At 37.6% G+C, this 21,127-nt stretch overlaps 1 protein-coding gene across 1 annotated transcript; it reads left to right on the forward strand.

Annotated features, from left to right (window-relative positions):
* Window positions 1-15,215: 15,215 nt before the first annotated feature.
* Window positions 15,216-16,336, forward strand: LOC105811370 (olfactory receptor 51S1). The gene has a single exon (XM_012645554.1). The coding sequence runs from the start codon at window positions 15,284-15,286 to the stop codon at window positions 16,334-16,336; it is 1,053 nt and encodes a 350-aa protein (XP_012501008.1). The 5' UTR covers window positions 15,216-15,283.
* Window positions 16,337-21,127: the final 4,791 nt, after the last annotated feature.

Here is a 21,127-nt window from a genome sequence, read left to right on the forward strand (position 1 = left end):
GACAGGGGTCACCTATATGCCATTATGTTAAAGAATGTGGTTGACTTCACATCTCACCTTAAAGCAGATGGGAGGGAGAAAGATGACAACACAGAGGACACAAGTGCTTGGGTTGGAAAAAGACAAGGAAGAAAAGGGGCACAGAAGGGAGTGACTGGAAGTCAATTAGAGACTTTAGTAATAATATCTGAACATATTCTCTCCACAGACAAACCATATCCTCTGGTTTTACTCTAAAACTTACCTCGTTGCTGAGAGGAACCCTAGCAAGAAGAAGATTCTTAAGCAGCATGAGGCTCACCTGGAAAAACCATCATCACTGCCCCTTGAGGACTTTTATGCCCTGAGCCTTTCCGGCATTCCTCTCCTTATTGTGCCATTGGGAGTTTCACAGATCCACAAACGCGGTTATTCCCAGGGGTTCAAGACCCAGGAGGTCTTTCCAGGGCTGTCAAATCACTCCCTAGATTCTCATTTCTGGGAAATAAGATAGTATTAAGGAGGCTATTAGGAAAGTGTGTGGGCAAGTGTGTGTGTGTGTGTGTGTGTGTGTGTGTGTGTGTGTGTGTTTGAGGGGTTGGGAAGTTCCAGAGGCTACTTATTATTCAATTACAATCTCTTAGCCATCTCACTGTTTTTATACCCTGAGTACATGACGCTTGCCCTTATTTTTCTCAAAACACAAGAAAACTAACAACGACAAAACTCAAGAAAAAGTGATTCTATGATTTTCCCATTCAAAAGGGATTCTAAGGCCGGGTGCGGTGGCTCACGCTTGTAATCCTAGCATTCTGGGAGGCCGAGGTGGGTGGATTATTTGAGCTCAGGAGTTTGAAACCAGCCTGAGCAAGAGTGAGACCCCATCTCTACTAAAAATACAAAGAAATTAATCGGACAACTAAAAATATATAGAAAAAATTAGCCGGACATGGTGGCACATTCCTGTAGTCCCAGCTACTCAGGAGTCTGAGGTAGAAGGATTGCTTGAGCCCAGGAGTTTGAGGTTGCTGTGAGCTAGGCTGACGCCACGGCACTCTAGCCCAGGCAACACAGTGACACTCTGTCTCAAAAAAAAAAAAAAGGGATTCTAAAGTTGAAACAATTCCCTGATAAATAAATTTCCTCTGATATTTCACCTGCATTTTTTAGTCTTCAATGTCAATCTAATAAGTCTAGTTATAAATCATGACCTGTGTAAAAGGGAAGCAAAAATTCCTTCAGGAAGTCATTAACCATTGTCCCAATCAATCAAGAGGCAATAAATATGCCACAATATCTAATTATCACCTTCAGAAGCTATTGTTCCTACCTGTCCTATCAATAATAATAATAGCATCGGCAATAATAATATCCTATATTAATGCTGAGCTTTATTAGTTATAACTACTACATTCATCTCATAATATAATCATTATAACATTTATAAATCCTATAAATGTAATCCTGTGGAGTGGACATGGTAATTATCATCCTCATTGTTCAGAAGAGTACAGAGGAGCTCACACTGGAAATTGTCCCAGATTCCTGATGTAATCGTAAGAATTAGATTGTAATAATTACTTAGCATAGAAATAAAAGAGAAAGCGCTCCTCACTGTCCTAGGCATGTTCTGGACTTCCTGAATCTTGAAGGTCACCATGGCTAGGTAAGGAAGAAATGCTCATATAAAATGAGGCTCATATTCTAAGCCCTATTATTTACTTATCATTCATCTACATAGTCCCAGAGCAATCTAATATTAACGCAGATTACGCTTCCAATGCCATAGTCTCTCACAATGTTGAATTCCTTAAGTTAAATAAAATTCATCCCTATATCACATAATCACTCCTTCAATACTGTTTCATATAATTAACATGTGGAACAGCTCACTTGCAGTATCTTAACCTCTGTCTCTCACTTCTTATGATAAATGTGTTAGGTTCCTTGAATGCCTTAATAATTTGAAGTTTATCCAAGGAATGGGGAATGAACAACGGAAAAATTCTGCAGAAGAAAATAAAATGATCAGATATATTCTTTAAAAGATGAGGAGGCAAGGCGGGGCAAGGGCAACATACGTAACCTAAACATCTGTACCCCCATAATATGCTGAAATAAAAAAAAAAAAAAGAAGATGAGGAGACAATGGAGAATAGGAGACATAATGAGGTTGACACAGCATAAATGAAGGTGGAGACAACAGGATAGAAGGACAAGCTGCACTATCAATAGCATCATAGAGAATTAGCAGAACTTGGTAAATATTTAATGATTGGTCAGAGAACATAACTTTATAATTTCTATTCATATATATAAAAGGATAGTGATGTCACATACAAATGTAGAAACATATTTGATTTGAGAGGCAAAAGGAGTCACCTTTCCTCCACTATTAATTGTTTTGAAAGGTTTCCATTAAATGGTCTTTTTGCTTCCATTTTTGTCTGTCAAAGTCCATTCTTACTCTGCATAGCAGGTGGAAGCAACTATCTAAAATCACAAATCACATCTTTACATTCCTCTGCTTTTAAAACACCCTTATGTCTTCTCATGTACTTAGAATAAAAATTCCTAGCCATCTCTCATGACAGCACATAGTCCTGCAAATATCTCCAATTACTTCTTTTTTTTTTTTTTGAGACAGAGTCTCACTCTGCTGCCCTGGCTAAAGTGAGTGCCGTGGCGTCAGCCTAGCTCACAGCAACCTCAAACTCCTGGACTCAAGCGATCCTACTGCCTCAGCCTCCCAGGTAGCTGGGACTACAGGTATGCGCCATCATGCCCAGTTAATTTTTTCTATATATTTTTAGCTGTCCAATTAATTTCTTTCTATTGTTTGGTAGAGACGGGGGTCTCGCTCTTGCTCAGACTGGTCTCGAACTCCTGAGCTCAAACGATCCGCCCGCCTCGGCCTCCCAGAGTGCTAGGATTACAGGCGTGAGCCACCGCACCCGGCCTCCAATTACCTCTTATTGTAATTTTTCCCTCCTTTCTTTAACTACAAGTACATTGGTCACCCTCCTGTTCCTCATAAACACCAAGCTTAGTCTTGTCTCACTGCCTGGGTACTGCTCTGGAACACATTTTTTCTATATCTCCGCATAGCTAGTTCATTATCACTATTTAGATCTCTCCAGATATGTTATCATTCCTATAAAGTTCGGCCACTCTCCATTTATTATCCTATGGCCCTTTCTGTTTATTTCATAGACCTTATATAGAGCCATCTGAAATTATCATCATTGTTTACTCATTTATTTTCTGTCACTCCTTCTGGAATGTTAGATCCATAAAAGAAGTCTTAACTGTCTTGTTTACTACTGCAGCCTAGAACAATACCTGGCATACAGCAGGTGCTCAGAAATGATCTGTTGAGTGAAACCCATTTCAGACAGAAAAGGGAGGAAACTAGAAAACTGATATTGATGAGCAAATATTGTAAATAATAGGAGTTAGGCATTGTGTTAAGCACTCCATTAACTTTATATTTGGGCTCTTTTTACTGAGTAAGAGACTGAAGCTCATCAATGCAGAGTAGCTTGTCTACAGGCTTATAGTGAGAAAGTAGCAAAATGGATATTTTCACCAAGACTGATCTACATCTGAATTCCACAGCATCATGCTGTGGCCTCCTGAAATATAATATCAAACAACACACTTGTTGATCTGAGAATAGGCAACATACAGGGATAGTTTAATTCTGTCCCTCCCTCTAACCTATTAAGACAGATTTATTTCTCACATTAATAAATTACCAACCTGGATGTCAAGGACACCATAGAACAGATAGATATAGGTGCCCTATCAGAGGAAAGAAAGCCTTGGGTCCCAGGGTGATGAAGGGATAGGGAATGGTACATAGAAAAGAATAGGGAGCCTAAGACATGGGATTGTGGAGGTTCTGAGGAAGTAAGGTTGTTGAAACTGCAAGGGGGTTTCAGAACAATTACTTGTCGCATGAAGATTCAATGATTGAGACAACAAGGATTGCCAAGGAAAAAATGGAATTTTTAGTAGTTGTCAGGAAACTGAAAGAAGCTGCCTCAAATCCGTCTCCCCAACTAAGGGACATCAAGGGCTTTTACAGGAGGAGCCATGTTCCTTGGGCAGGTCTTGATGTCTGTGGTACATTGGGGCAGGTTGTCAGGGATAGTGAATCTTGTCAGGAAGTCTGCCCAGGGACCTTCATAATTTAAGCTCCTTTGCCATACAGAAAATCCACCATTTTGTGGAAACAACTCAAAAGTTCAAGTAGTTAGTTAATTAAGGGAGAGGTTTATAGAGAGGTCATTGACATTTGTTCAATGGGGAGCCAGTTACACTGAGGCCAATTTTATCAATGCCCACTTCTCCATTAACCCTGGTGTTAAATATCAGTTGGTAAGTTTGAGGGCAGCCTCCAGGTCTAATAGATAACACTGATTGAAATTGTCTAGAAGGAAGTGGGAGGAGGGAAACTGTAACCTGAGTCCAGGAGACATTTGGCTGTACCCTGGGGATAGAAAGATAAATGCACCATCTCCTGGAAGGGATGAGCCAGGATAAATCTGTGATCTGGGATCTGGTTGCCCAGGTCTGCTGCAGGGATTACAGGAACAAAAGCACCCCCCAGAAAGGTCTGAAGGAGGGGAGGAGCAGTGCATGGCATGACGCACAATGAATGCCCAAGCTGTTGACAGAGATTTAGGCTGATTATGTCCAGGGTGTGACAAAAAAGCTATAAGATGCATGCGAAGGCAAGTGGGGGTGTCTGGTGATACTCGATCCATCAGAAAATAGGTTATTTATTAAGAACAAGATATGGAAGGAAAAAGATGAAAGTGCAAAGTACAAGGAAGAGAGACAAAGAAAGAGACAAAACAAACAGGCCTGAAGAGTGAGGGGATTTTCACTCTTCAGCTAGCTGATGCATTTCTGAGAGACTCGGCCACAGGTAAGAGTGTGCACATGTAGCCAGATATGGGGATTAAATCATAACAAGGATAAGAGCTCATTCTGAAACCCAGGTAGTCCTTGATTTATTTCAGGACAAAGCCTGAGTATGCAAAGCAAAGTGACTAACTGATTCCTGCAGAGGTGAAACCTGTGACCTTAGTGCCACTAACACCATGTGGTATCTCACTAAGCTGATGGCAATTAGTCAAAACAAAGATAAACATCAAAACCAGAAAGTGTCTCTGAGGACTGAGCTGGGGCACCCTCTGGGGCTCATTATCTACTCTCTGAACAAAAGACTGGGGAGAGGTTGTAGTAATGGCCCAAGAGCAGACAGGTCAGGGCATGACAGATCATCAGGGTCTACCAGGTCTATGAATTTAAGACTAGTGTCAGGTGGAGCGGGACCTGTTTCATGGGCTGTAAGAGCAGAACTGGGTGCTAGAGATGGAGAGATTTTTCCATTCCTGCTGCAATTCAAAGATCATCATGGTACTCCTTCTGCTGGGCAGAAAAATAGACTTTTAACTCTTCTCACTGAGGCTCCCCCATGGGGCTCTGGCAATGAGAGGCTGGACACCTGTGCTCACCTTTCCTGTACCCCACACCCCACCCACACCCCCAGACATGGTACAACCAGATAATATAAAGAATACAGCCGAGGCAATTCACTGCAACACTGAAGTGTGTGAGAGTCGCTGGGAGAAACCAGGTGTGGTGAGTGTACTGCACAAAGGGAGAAGCAGGTGTGGGATAGGAGACTAAGACTGGGAGTGAGAGTGATAAAATAAACAGGGAGAGGATAGGACATGGGAAGACAAAGTAGAAAAGAGAGGAAAGAGCAGGGAGAAACAGGGGTGGCGATTTCTGTTTCTGAGCCTGTAAAGGAAGAAAGGAGAAAGGACAAAGAGTCTGAACCTTCTCAGGAAGTTACTTCAATTTCTGAAAAGTTAAAAGGTAGACTGAGGCTGAGGGACTAAGATGGAGCAGGTGGAGAGATAAGAAAAGCACAGTGCCTTTCACAGAAGGTAGAGAGATGTGAAGCTCAGTATCTGAGCAATGAGAGAATACTTTGTTTCAGCATGATCTTCAAAACAACTCATGGCATTCACCACACTTGCTTCAGGTATAAAGGATAGGTGTTGTTAATGTAGTTATAGAAATGAAAAATATAAAATATAAAACATAGTATTTGTCTTCAAATAGCTCACAGTATAGCAGGAAGGCACAGAAAGAGTTACAATAGTGAGCTAGGTTATGCTATACCATTGTGCAGAGTTCATGCATAGAGGTAGTAGAATAGGGAGTGATTCATTTGAAGGGGAGTAATATATTGGAAGGCCTGTGGGAGCTGGTAGCATGAATTCTAGTAAGGATAAATTGGTTCCTGAGATGGAAAATGGAGAGAAGGCAGACATAACCACAGGTGCAAAGGCAGTATTTGGAATTGTGTAAAAGACCAATACAACCAGAAATAAAGGACTCTATAATTTAATACCACACTTTAGAGCTAGGAAGTCACTTGGAGAAGACTTTGCTGATCAAATTTATAGCTGAGAGATGTCTCAAAATTGTGTAGTGTAGTTCTAAACTTACTGGTGACCAAAGATTCTGTGTGTTTCTAAGACTTGGGAAATCTTGCAAATTCAGTGGTGGTATCTTCCATCCCTTATATATGGTCTGACTTTCTACCTACCTTGCCCAATGATAATCTGCTGGGGTCCTCATCCCCAGGTTCTTCAGGGAAAAGATGAATCCCATAGGAATTTTCATGAAGACAAGTATGAGAAATAATCTGAGCATAGGGAGCAGCAGAACTGACTATTGCCTTATATTCCAACTACCCACAAAGATTCAAAACTGAGAATATGGGAGGTTATTATCTAAATTGAGGACCCATAACTTACCTAATAATGTCTCTTCCCTAGAGTGTTTTATTTCTTAACCCTAGATGCTGTGCTTGTTTTTCTTTTGTTGTTGTCATTGTTATTTTTTTTGGTCCCTATATACATAGGTTTCTTATCATATCCATATTTTATAACATACCTGATTTGATCTTTTACTTTATTAGCTAATTTATCCGTGGAATATACCACCTTTCTCCAGCAAATTGCTTGGTACTTAGCACTGAAGATATCTCTCTTAGCATATTCAGAGTTAAGGTGGAGACAAATGAGGTCTCTCAAGATATGGATGGGGCAACAATTGCATTCGTGGTAAGTCCACCCTCCCAGCCATTTCTTCCTACTCTGGTTTATCCCTGTGGCCCAACTCCTGGAGAGTTGTTGCTGTAAATTTTCTCACATTTCCCATTTCTTAAAGCTATTCTGATACTGCAGCATTTATCTGCAAGCAAAGACCCTATCTGACCCATATTCTTCAATGCTGGTCTGGTGATACTAGGGAGAATTTTGAAGAGGACCCTGATAGCCAGAGCAGGGTCTAAACACAAGTGTAAAGTGAGCCAATTTGTTCATAGTATCTGCTATCTCCATGTGGCTGCTCAGACTTCTCCATTTCACCAGCATCCAATCACCCTTATACCTAATTATCCCACGTTCCATCCTGTTAGTAATCTTAGTGGGAACCGATCTGGTAATGAATAAAAATATTTGTAAATGTCTTTTGGTGACAATGTCCCCACTTACAATTTTGAATCCATAAAAAAAAATCTATAGAAAGGAAGATTGCAACAAGAGAAAGATTTACTTGTCTTTGCAGTAATCTACCAAATATTTGTAGTAAAATAAGAATGATCCAACTGTATGTGTGATGTGAGATGTGATCACAAGAGATATGTTTATAATCACCTTCTTTTCTTATGTGTATAAATGCATGTATGTGTGCTTCATATTGAAGGGATATTTGTGAATATGTGTGTATGTGAAAGAATAGGAGTTACTCATTGTCTGCATGCATGTGTTTGTGGAAAAATGATTGAGTCTTTGCAATTACCTGTCTGTAATTGTGTGAGGTAACAAGAAATTGATTAAGAACACTTGTTACTCAGGATTTGTAGAGATAAATGTATATATGATAACAACATTTGTGCATGTACAAGTATTTGTGTTACTACATTCTTTTTTATGTGGACACATGCATATATACATATATAAAAATATCAGTCTATATACAGAAGTGCTTCTATCTTAGAGAATAAGCATTTATTTGTATATTTCTGAATCCTTGAAAATATATGAGTATGAACGTACATTTTTGTTTGAACACCTGTAATTTAACATGGATCTGCCTCATAAATATTTCTGTATATGATGTAAATCATTTTACATGTGTGTATGAGTGTGTATTTGTTTCTGTGCATCAGTTTAGATGTGTGTCTGTGCATGTGTGTAGGTCTATGTTACATGTGCTTATGGACATTGCTTACTAAATGTTGAATATCCTTTTATGGATGAATAGTGTATATGAGGGAAGACGTACGTGATTCTTGTACACTAGTTAGGTATGTATAAGAGAGCTTTCAAAATTCTGGGAAGGGGTATACTTGTTCAACATAAAGGTCCCATGTGGTGAGTTAAATATCCCCAGAAAGATTCACAGGCTTTTCTCAACAGGCACCTGTCCCAAACTTCCTCTACTTATCATCTATCAAACACACCTGCTACCCGACCTGTTTTTAATGAGCAGGGACATTCTATGAAATGCATGATATACATCAGAAACCTCTGTTCTCCTGATTACAAGCCTAGCCACTGAGAAGCTCCATCTGGAGAGGCAGAGACCCTAAGAGTCATGAGGAAAGGTGAGGACTAGAAATATGCTGGGAAGAAACATATCTTAGGAAACTCATATGAATCATGTTATGAGGGGTGGATGGGAAATTTTTGAGAAAGGAATAAGAAAGTTAAATGGACATTTCAGAAAGAGGGGTCAAATCCAGGAACAAAATTTAAAGAAATAGAATTGAATAAGTACAAAATAGAAGTGTAAAAGGTTTGTGAAACACATCTTCTGATGCTTAATATAAGCCAGGAACTAGATTTACAATAATACATGAATAAACATTCTCTTGAGGATATAACAGTCCATTGAGGAGGAAGTCAGAGGGAGAAATATATTAATAACTGAGAATGACAGGGACTCCATCACGCTGTGTGCCATTGTGTGATAGGAGGGGGTAAATAATCCATCCTAGGCTGTGTGTTTGAAGAAAGGTGGTCAGCAGTTCAGGGAAAAGAAAAGCAGTGTTTGAGTTGGAATTTCATGATACATACAGATGTGATGATGCAAAGAGGAAGAAGGATATTTCATTTATAAAATGTATTTTTTGAAATTTTAGAAACCAATGGCATATGCGAGGAATCACAGTAGATCTGGGAGGCTCAGGTGCATGGGTGGAAATTTATAGAAAAAAGGTAAGAAGTAGAGGTTGTCTATGGCCAGATGATGTTGAGGTTTTCATGACAAAGATGTGGCCTTTATTTTAAAGCAGTGAAAAATCAGAGGATTTTAAGGAAATGGTCGGATAGCACGTGTGTTTGATAGATGATAAGTAGAGGAAGTTTGGGACAGGTGCCTGTTGAGAAAAGCCTGTGAATCTTTCTGGGGATATTTAACTCACCACATGGGACCTTTATGTTGAACAAGTATACCCCTTCCCAGAATTTTGAAAGCTCTCTTATACATACCTAACTAGTGTATAAGAATCACGTACGTCTTCTCTCATATACACTATTCATCCATAAAAGGATATTCAACATTTAGTAAGCAATGTCCATAAGCACATGTAACTGCAGCCATATTATCAGATTGCAAGTTAAAAATGACACTGTGGGCTCTATACAGAGGAAATGACAGCCTCAGCAAGCACCACTTCACTGATGATGAGTAAAAGAATTGAATACAAGAGAAAATTTTGAAGAGATTCAATGGAGCTTATTGAATAATTGATAGTTACTGATTTGATACAAAAACATATCTTACCAAGAAAAAAAAGTATTAGGTTAAGACCAAAGTCATCTTTGAACCCTCTCTCAATTCAGTATTTGTCCCCTGTCTCCAGCCATTACTGTTTTGATCAAATCGATTTAATGCATGTCTTTCCAGGACTATCTCTGGATGCTTACATACAAATGTAGCTATCGGGGAGATAAAGAGTATTTTGTAAGTTTTAAAAACTTACATGATACTGCAAAGCATAAATTATTCTGCAACTTTGTTTAACTCAACAATGTGTTCATTCTTAACTATTGAGACTATTATGCTTCATGATCATATGTCTGATTAATTAATTGTCCCCCTATGAAAAACTCTACTTTTTTTACTCTTGAAAACCACAGTCTCTTTTAATGTCTCTTTATGCATGAGAATCTTTCTATCTGAGATATATATATACACACACACATATACATATATATATACATACACACACACATACACATCAATATAAAGAGCTACAATTGCCAAATCAAATTAGTTTCCTATTTTAAGAGAGTCTGCCAGATTGCTCTCAGAGGGGCTACGAAATTTCATGGTCTTGTCAGCTTGATTTGAAGTAGTTTTTTAATACCTTTCCCAACACATAATTTTATTGACTTGTATAATTTTATCCAATATAATGGGTAGAGAATGTCTTATCGTTTTTAAGATGAATTTTCTCAATAACCACTGAGATTGATTTTATTGTGCATTTGTTTATTATTTATATTTATTCTTATATGAATCACTGTTCATATTTTGCCAGATTTTATATTAGATTACCCATCTTTTTCTGATTTATTTGTAGTTCTTTATGCATTCCAAAATTTAAATTTTCATCAGTAATGTAAGTTGCAAATATTGTCCCATTCTTGGACATTCTGTTTCATTCTGCCCCTTATCTTTTAACTTCATATATGGCACCCATTGTCATATTAGATGCCTTAATTTTGACATCATCATATTTTTGATATTTTAATTTATAGTTTGAACATATTGTGTCCAATTTTTGGAAAACATTTCTGTTTCAATATTATAACATTTCCTATGTTTTTATCTAAATATAATAATATTTTTCTCTTCACATCCAGTCTTGGTTTTATTTATAATTTATTTTCAATGCATACTACAAGACTGAGATCTAAATTAAATTTTAAAAAATACACCAGGTCTTAAAATTTATCTTTGCCCCATAGACTTTAAATGAAACACATATATAATTTCTATATATCAAAAATCTATTTCTAGATTTTTGAGTCTATCTGTGACAATATCACATTGTTCTAATTTCTTTAGAATTACAGTGATATTTTGTATTTATAATAGTACATACCAAGAAGTGGGGTTACTGAATAAGATGGCAGTTTTGTTTTTAATTTTTTGAGGAATTTTCATACTGTTCTCTATAATGACTATACCAATTTACATTCCCATTAACAAAGTATAAGGGTTCCCTTTCTCCAAATCCTCACCAACACTTGTTTACTTTGGGGGTTGATTGTTCTTTGTTTTGTAACTATTTAAGGTACAAATTATGTTATTGATTTGAGACCTTTATTTCTGACATAGATATCTTGAGCTATAAATTCCCCTCAAAGTCCTGCTGTAGCTGTATACGCATAGTTTTGATACATTGTGTATTATTTTTCACATTAGTTTAAAATAGATTTCAGTTTTCCTGATTATTTCTTCTTTGACTCATTGGTTATTTAGATGTGTGTTGTTTAAAGCCCAGATTTCTTGGTGTCGTGGTGCTCTAGTTTAATTCTGTTTTATCCAGAAACATGCTTTGTATGATTTCAATATTTTAAAATCTATTAAGCTTTATTTTGTTTCCCAGCCTATAGTCTCTCATACAGAAGATCCTGTATGAGCTTGAAAAAAATGTACATTCTAATGTTGTTGTGGACAGTATTATATAAATGTCATTTTTGATTCACAGTGTTTTTCAGAATTTCTATTTCCTTCCCGTTTTTTTGTATAATTATCAATTATTAAGATTGTGATATTGAAATCTCTAACTTTTGTTGTTGAGTTGCCAATTTCTCTTTAATTTTGCCATTTTCTTTCGTGTATTTTAGGGATCTATTTTTATTTGTATATGCATTTACAATTGTTATATCTTCTTGATATTGACCATTTTTCATTATGAAATGTCCCACTTTGTCTCATAATATTTCCTGTCTTGAAGTCTATTTAGTCTGATACTGATATAGCCACTCCAATTCTCATATGGTGTTTTGCAGGGAGTATATTTTTCCATTTTTTACTTTCATCCTATTTATGCCTTTCAATCCAAGATGTGTCCTTTCTATACAGAATATAGTTATAACTTGCTTTTTTATTCTGCATGACAATGTGTGCTTTTTGTATGGTGTATTTAGTCCATTCACTTTGTGATTACAGATATGATTGAAATCCCACCTGCCATTTGCTATTCGTTTTCTGTTAGTCTTGTGTCTTTTCTGTTCCTCTGTTCTTCCATTGACTTCATGTGTGTTAAATAAGTGTTTCTGATGAACCATTTTAATGCATTTCTTAAATTTCTTAATTATGTTTTTACTTTTTTTTTTATTTCAGGGTATTATGAGGGTACAAACATTATGGTTGCACTTTATGTCTTTGTCTCACCCAAGCGAGGGTTAGAGGCATGCCCTTCCCCCCTACAATGCTCCCCGTGTTCTTTAGTTGCAGGTTTATCCCCCCGCAATCCCTGGAGAGTATTACTGCCATGTAAGCACCCTAGTGTTGATCAGTTAGTACCAATTTGATGGCGAGTACAAGTGGAGCCCATTCTTCTGATCTCGTGGTGCCTCACTTTGGATAATGGGCTTAAGTTTAAACCAGGAAAGTATAAGAGGTTCTAGATCACTGTCGTTTCTTATGATTGAGTAATATTCCATTGTATACATATACCAATTTTTAATAATCCACTCATGAATTGACGGACACTTGGGTTGTTTCCACATCCTTGCAACAGTGAATTGTGCTGCCATAAACATTTGGGTGCAGATGTCTTTATCATAGAATGGTTTGTGCTCTTTTGGGTAGATGCCTAATAATGCTATTGCTGGATCGAATGGTATTTCTATTTTTAGCTCTTTGAGGTATCTCCAAATTCTTTTCCACAGAGGTTGAACTAATCTGCAGTCCCACCAGCAGTGTAAGAGTGTTCCTGTCTCTCCACATCCTCGCAAGCATTTGTTGTTTTGGGATTTTTTGATAGACGCCAATCTCACTGGGGTTAGGTGATATCTCATGGCCAGCAAACATATAAAGAAATGCTCAACATCTCTAATCATTAGAGAAATGCAAATGTTTTTACTTTTTTAAACTATTTTATTTGTGGTTGCTCTATAGATTTACATGCACATTAACATATAATTTTCTTCCAAATAATATTAATCTAACTCTAGTAAAATTTGAAAATTTTATTTCAATATATTTCCATTCCCTCTTTTTTATATAATTATAATATATACATATACACACATTATATATGTATTACTAGCCCAATACTACAGCATTATAATTGTTTCTTCACATAATATATGTCTTTCAAGAAAATTTAGAGAATATTACTAAAAGCATGTCTAGAGTCCTTTACATTTACCCACATATTGACTATGTCCAGTAATCTTCATTCCTTCCTGTAAATTCCACTTACCATCTTGTTTTATTTCCTTTCAGCCAGAACTTCATGTTAAATCCTCAGCTAGTCTGCTGGCAGATGTATTGCCCCCAAGAAGACCATAATGTCGGGAGGTTAGAGCTGCTAGCCCTCCCTATTTACTTGCCACCAAAATTGGCATGCTAACTGACAATTCTCAGAATAAAGGATGCTGCCCCAGGCAGCCATAACAAAGCTGTTGGCTCTCCCTGTCCCAGAACTGTAGACTAAACTGGAGGCAGTGGGGGTGATGAGAGGGCCCCAGGCAAGAATGCCAAAAGCAGTAGTTTTAATACACAGGCTGGTATCCTTGGTGGATTTCCAGAGTGCTGAAGTGGATGCTAGTGACAGTTTGCAAGTTTTGTGGCTGCTTTGAAGGATTTGTCATCCTCCTCGCTCCACCACACCAGAAATGAATGTCTGTTTCTATTTATTCCTTTCTAAACATTTTCTGTGGTATCGATTAAGCTTTTTGTTACATTTATTTTCCTTTTTTAATTTGAAAATTATTGCATAGTATTTAATTTTTTTAATTTCATGTTTTAGAACATATATATTTAGAATTGTGTAATAAATGTTTAAGGTTAATTTATATCTATGTCATTCCCCTGAGAACATAAGTTTTTATTTTACTTTTCCTTAGGTCTCTATTTTCATGGTCATTTTGTCAAGAATTTCCAACTTTTGGTAGGGGGCTTTTGGCTAGGGGAATGAGATAAGACTACAGTGTGTGCCCAGTCCTTCTTGTTGAAATTTTAAATATAATAATATCATATGTGAGAAGAGACTACTTCTGAGGCTTTCATTTTGGAAAATTAATGAGTGGTACCACCATCAACTGACTTAGGAAACTAAGATGTGTCTCACTGATTTTACTATTGTAGTTTTCTCTTCACTGTTTCCTAACTGAGGACTCTGGGAGAAGTTTCAAGATGCATTTGTTAAGATCTGTTTTGGATTATTGATTTAAAATGCGTGGGACATCCAAGTAGAAATTTCCAGAGTGAGATGAACATGGATGGATATGGAATAGGGAAATATATTTGTGATTCCTCAGTTTTCAGGGTTTAGCTGAAGTCATGAAAGTAGATAAGACCACTGATGAAAAAGAAGATGACCAAGTAAAGATTCCTCAAAAGTACCAACGTAAAAATTGTAGGGACACAGCAAGGTGAACTAAAAAGTTAAATTCTAAGAAGGAAAATTAAATATAAAAGTAAAAATTGGACTCATGGCAGCCAAAGCTCATTAAGAAATAAATCAAGCTTGGAAAAAATGACTGTCTCTTGAGTTAGAAAAAAGGAGTAATCAGTGACTTAATAAAAGCAGATTAAGCATACCAAAATGTGAATGTGTTAAGGCAGCACAGAAGTCACATTGCCTGAATTTGGGAGGAGAAAAAAAAATGGGTATAGGATATAGACCCTCTTTTTAGGAGTTTGTCATTAACGGAGGAAGATAAATTAGAAAAACACAACAGGGGGAGACAGGGTTATACAAAAATGGGAAAACAACTTACAGAAAGAAACAGAGCCACAGAGCTTTGAGTACAACTATAGAAAAAGCTCTGAGGCGAGGGATGAATACTTCATAGACTATCAAATGAATGTGGGTGTAAGGAGGAAATGTGTCTGTGTATGACTGTGTGAGTCAGCAGAGGGAAGAGGCAGGCTAAGCGTCATGTAAATCTGACACAAAATTAAGTGAATCTTTCTAATCAGTTTCCAGTTTCCACAGTTCAAAGCAGAATCCTGAACTATGTCAACATTCCCCATCCTGACAACCCCCAATAGCAGCACGTCAATGGCCCCCACCTTCTTGCTAGTGGGCATGCCAGGCCTGTCAGCTGCACCCTCCTGGTGGGCCCTGCCCCTCCTCACCGTCTACCTGCTCTCTGCCCTGGGCAACAGTACCGTCCTCTGGATCATTGCTCTGGAACCTGCCCTGTGCCGCCCAATGCACTTCTTCCTCTTCATGCTCAGTGTGTCTGACGTTGGCTTAGCCACAGCCTTGATGCCTACCCTGCTGGGCCTTGCCCTTGCTGATGCACACACTGTCCCTGCCTCAGCCTGCCTTCTACAGATGTTCTTTGTCCACGTCTTTTCTGTCATGGAATCCTCTGTCTTGCTCGCCATGGCTGTCGACCGGGCACTGGCCATTTGCCGCCCTCTCCACTACCCAGCACTCCTGACCAACAGCGTCATCAGCAAGATCAGCCTGGCCACTGTTTTCCGATGCCTGGGTCTCCATCTGCCCCTGCCATTCCTCCTGGCCCACATGCCCTACTGCCGCCCACAGGTCTTGACCCATTCTTATTGCTTGCACCCCGATGTGGCCCATTTGGCTTGCCCAGGAGCTTGGGGTGCACTCTACAGCCTCTTCGTGGTCCTGTCAGCCATGGTATTGGACCCCCTGCTTATTTTCCTCTCCTATGGCCTGATTGGCAGAGTGTTGCAAGGTGTGGGGTCCAAAGAAGATCGTTGGAAGGCTGGGCAAACCTGCGCTGCCCACCTCTCTGCTGTGCTCCTCTTCTACATCCCCATGATCCTCCTGGCTCTCATTAACCGCCTGAAGCTGCCAATCCCTCAGCACACCCATACCCTTCTCTCCTATGTCCACTTCCTGCTTCCTCCACTGATAAATCCTGTTCTCTACAGTGTCAAAATGAAGGAGATTAGAGAGAGAATATTCAAGAGGTTACAGCCCGGTAGGGTGGGGTGTCTCAGTGAAGAGGATGTCCCCTCACATTTGGTGGTACAGGGCTCCCGATACAAAGTTTCTATGACTGAGAACTCAGTTCACGAGCCATGAAATGGTCATGCAGGCACACCTAAGGGCAGGTACATGGATGTATCTTCCTGTCGCTAGAAGTGCGCACATGTATAGCCATGAAAAGTGACGAGCCCCAGGGAATAGAGGTGATCAACCCACTGTTACAATACATGTCAATGGCGTAGAAAGGACCAGAGTCCAGATGTTGTCACAGCCATTTAAGTGTATGGCTGTTGTTTTATTGTAGTTAATTCCTTCACTATATCTATACCTGAATAATGGAGAAAGCTGAAGAGTTAAGCAGCTACATGGCAAAGGAAAGAGAAGACAGAAATATTCTACACAACTGGATGGAAGACCTTCCACTAGTTTTGGACTCTCATAAGTAGTAGGAATTCTGACTGGTCCTTAGGCATTAGATAAAGGCAGGCAATGCAAATAATCTCTCACGTAGGCTCCTCACACCACAAGCTAGGCTGTTTAACTCTGATCAGGCCAAGAAAAAGAAGTGGGAAAGTAATATTTGTTCATTCTTTAGTTTTCAAATGTTAGTGTAATTTTTAAATATGTATGCTTATTTCGTGTTCCCAACACAAAGAAATGATAAATGTTTGAGTTGATAAATATGCCAATTACCCTGATCTGGTTGCTAAACATTATATGTATGGAAGTATCACTATGTATCTTGTGAATCTGTACAATTATTATTTGTCCATTAAATAAATTAAATTAAATTTTAAAAATTTCACATAATTCAGAAAAATAGAATAAATAAAAAAACATCTTAAATTATCTCATCAAAACTTAACTACAATTACCTTTTTTAATGAACACCTCTAATGTTTCATATAAATGGAATCTTACATGTGTTGTGTGGAATTATCGATCTCAATTCTTTACTTCCTAGTGGTAGTATTACACATGCAAACCCACATCATGAGGGTCAGAGTGTGCAGATGGTATTTACCTTCACTCTGATTTTGAGCTTAGACACGTGATTTTCTCTGGTCAATGTAGTGGCCATAATTTGTTTTGGTCAACAGGATGCTAATGTATGTGGTAAGAGCAGGAGCTTAATTGTGATTTTACAATGGGGTCTGAATTCCTATACTAGGGTAGTGCCTCCCAAGAAGGTACTTCCCCTTCAACCTGGTTTCCAGAATGAGATACATGGTGCAGACCTGAGCCAAATCCACAGCCTGGGGCCAGTCCCTGGTGCATGGAGAACTGAAGCAGAGCCACAAAGTCAAAGCAGCCTAGATCAAGAGGACCTCTGTCAATCTAATGACCAGCAAGCATCACAACAGATGCTGTAGCTGTAAGCCACCGAGATTTCATGGTCTGTATGCAGCAAAAGTGGACTAACACAGTATAATTACAGTTTTATCCTATAAACATGGTTAATTTCCCAATGTTTTTTATTTATGCCAATACAATTATTAGTACACATATATGAGGAACCTGCCTCATTTGTAGCACAATGGCTGAACAACTTTCTATATGACTTTCTGTATCTTGTTATTCTTTTGGTAGAAATCCCTCCAGGTCAATTGGTAAGGATTGAATTCATTTGAATGACTACATAATATTCCATGGTATTAATGAACTGTGATTTATTCAATTATTTTCTATTAATGGATATTAGAGTTTTCAGTTTTCAGTTTTCTGCCACTCTAAACAATGTTATAAGAAACATTCTTATACAGCTACCCATGTGTGCTTATGCTGGTATTTCTCTAAGACTGATCTCTGAACTCCAGGACATGACTGATGGCTTTAAAGGATAGCACATTTAAAAAATTTAAATGTGTATTGGTAGTGTCCACCCAATATAAGTGACTAAGGCAAAAGTCTCAATCAATGGAGGCTTATTAAGCCAAAGCTGAGGATGTGTCTAGGAAAAACACTAACCACAGACACAGCTGTGGCTGTTTTTCTGAAGGGGAATTTGGAAATTTTAACATTTAAAGGCATAGAGAAGAAAAACAAAAGGTATAGGGATGGGGGTAGTGAGACAAAATGGTTATATTCTTGTGAGACCCAGAAAAATCTACATTTTTGCATAAGATAAAGAGAATTTTGGAAGAGAAAAAGGGAATCTTTTGCATAAGGAGTTGGGGGGTGGTCCTGAGATTTTATTTTCTTTTTACAATAGATTCCTTCCCAAAAGGCTATATAGATTTATACTTATACACTATGCAGGAGACTGCCTTTTTCTGGAATATACACCAAAATTGACTACTCTACTATTTTTAAATGTTTACCAATTTTACTAGTGAGAATTATCTCATTTTATTTATTTTGACTTTTCCTAATAGTAAAAATGAATGTATTTCACGTTTATTGATTATTCTGCTTCCTCTTCCATGAATGGCCTATTCAAACAATTGTCATCCATTTTTCTATTGGGTTGTTTATGTTTTCTTTTTAATTTTTTTTTATTTCAGAATATTATGGGGGTGCAAACGTTTTGGTTATATAAATTGCTTTCATACAGTTTAGGTCAAAGTGTGCCCATCCCCCAGATAGTATGCATTGCACCCATTAGGTGTGAATTTACCCATTCCCTCCTCCCCACTCCACCTGCTTGATTTTTGATCAATGTTATTTCTATATGTGCACATAAGTGTCGACCTATTAGTTCCAATTTAATGAAGAGTACATGTGTTTGTTTTTCCATTCTTGTGATACTTCACTTAGAAGAACTGTCTCCAAATTCATTCAGGTTAATACAAGAGGCATTAATACTAGTTCACCATTTTTTATGGCTGAATAGTACTCCATGGTATACATATACCACATTTTATTAATCCACTCATGCATTTATGGGCACTTGGGTTGTTTCCACACCTTTGCAATTGTGAATTGTGCTACTATAAACATTTGAGTACAGATGTCTTTTTTATAGAATGTCTTTTTTTTTTTCTATTGGGTAAATACCCAGTAGTGAGATTGCTGGATCAAATGGTACTTCTATTTTTAGTTCTTTGATGTATCTCTATATAACTTTCCATAGAGATAGTACTAGTTTGCAGTCCTACCAGCAGTGTATGAGTGTCTGTCTCTCCACATCCACACCAAAATTTGTCGTTTGGAGACTTTTTTTAAAATTCAGCATATTACAGGAGTACAAATATTTAGGTTACATGTATTGCCTTTGCCCCACCTGAGTCAGAGATTCAAGCATGCCCATCCCCCAGATGGTGCACACCGCACTCATTAGGTGTGAATATACCTATCCACCCCCACCTGCCTGACACCTGATGAATGTTACTACTAAATGTGCATGTAAGTGTTGATCAATTAATACCAATTTGATGGTGAGTACATGTGGTGCTTGTTTTTTCAATTTTGTGATACTTCACTTAGTATAATGGGCTTCAGCTCTATCCAGGATAATACAAGAAGTTCTAGATCGCCGTTTTTGTGGCTGAATAGTACTCCATGGTATACATATACCACATTTTATTAATCTACTCATGCATTGATGGGCACTTAGGTTGTTTCCACATCTTTGCAATTGTGAATTGTGCTGCTATAAACATTCTAGTGCAGATGTCTTTTTTACAGAATGTCTTTTTTTCCTTGGGTAGATGCCCAGTAATAGGATTGCTGGATCAAATGGTAGATCTACTTGTATCTCTTTAAGGTATCTCCATATTGCTTTCCACAGAGGTTGTACTAATTTGCAGTCCCACCAGCAGTGTATGTGTATCTCTCCACATCCACACCAACATTTATTGTTTTGGGACTTTTTGATAAAAGACATTCTCACTGGCGTTAAGTGATATCTCATTGTGGTTTTGATTTGCGTTTCCCTGATGATTAGAGATGTTGAGCATTTTTTCGTATGTTTGTTGACCATTAGTCTGTCTTCTTTTGAAAAGCTTATGGTCATGTCCTTCGCCCACTTTTTAATAGAGTTGTTTGATTTTTTTCTTGCTGGTTTTCCTGAGTTCTATATAGATTCTAGTTATCAACCCTTTATCTGATGGGTAGCATGTGAATATTTTCTCCCATTCTATAGGTTGTATGTTTGCTCTTATGATAGTTTCCCTGGCTGTGCAGAAGCTTTTTAATTTGATCAGGTCCCATTTCTTTATTTTTGTTGTTGCTGTGATTGCTTTGGGGGTTTTCTTCATATATTCTTTGCCTAGGCTAATGTCTATAACAGTTTTGTTTTAAATGTAAATTTGCAAAAGATCTTAATTTTATGTCTTTCCCGATCTCGTATTTGTCTTTGACCTTTTTTGGCAACCAACTCAAAGGCAAATATAGATAGTTTTATATAACAAATCTACCGTTACTTTCCTTAAAAATTTTTGTATTTCATATGTTGCTTTAAAAAAGATATCTTTGCCCCCTGTATTCTACGTATAGTGTCTTATACTTTTGTTCTAAAATTGTTATAATAGTTTTTACTTTTAATTCTTTCTGTGTCAGAAGTCCAAATATGTATTAATCAAGGAGAATATGTACTAATGGTAGAATCATCTGTTAAATATATTCTCTCTTTCTCACTGATATCAAATACTATGTAAATCACTTATAAATTACATATATACATACACACACACACACATATATGTGTATGCCCTTTGCTTTTGCTTTACAAATCTTTTTAGGGATGGTGCCATATCATTCATCTATTATAGTAGCTTCATAGTGTGATTTACTTAATATGTGATATAAAGTAATCCCTTTCTCACAAAACAAACATAAGTGTTAAATTTCTAAGAAGAATTACATTCTATTTGTGGGTTAAATATAAGAAAATAAGCATTAATGATAATAAGTTCTTGCATCCAAGAATATATGATACGTGTTTAA

This window comes from Propithecus coquereli, unplaced genomic scaffold (genome assembly GCF_000956105.1).
Source record: "Propithecus coquereli isolate 6110/MARCELLA unplaced genomic scaffold, Pcoq_1.0 Scaffold235, whole genome shotgun sequence".
NCBI classification, from domain to species: domain Eukaryota; kingdom Metazoa; phylum Chordata; class Mammalia; order Primates; family Indriidae; genus Propithecus; species Propithecus coquereli.

Coding starts and splice junctions, on each gene's coding strand:
- LOC105811370 (XM_012645554.1), top strand. CDS start 15,284: ATGTCAACATTCCCCATCCTGACAACCCCCAATAGCAGCACGTCAATG.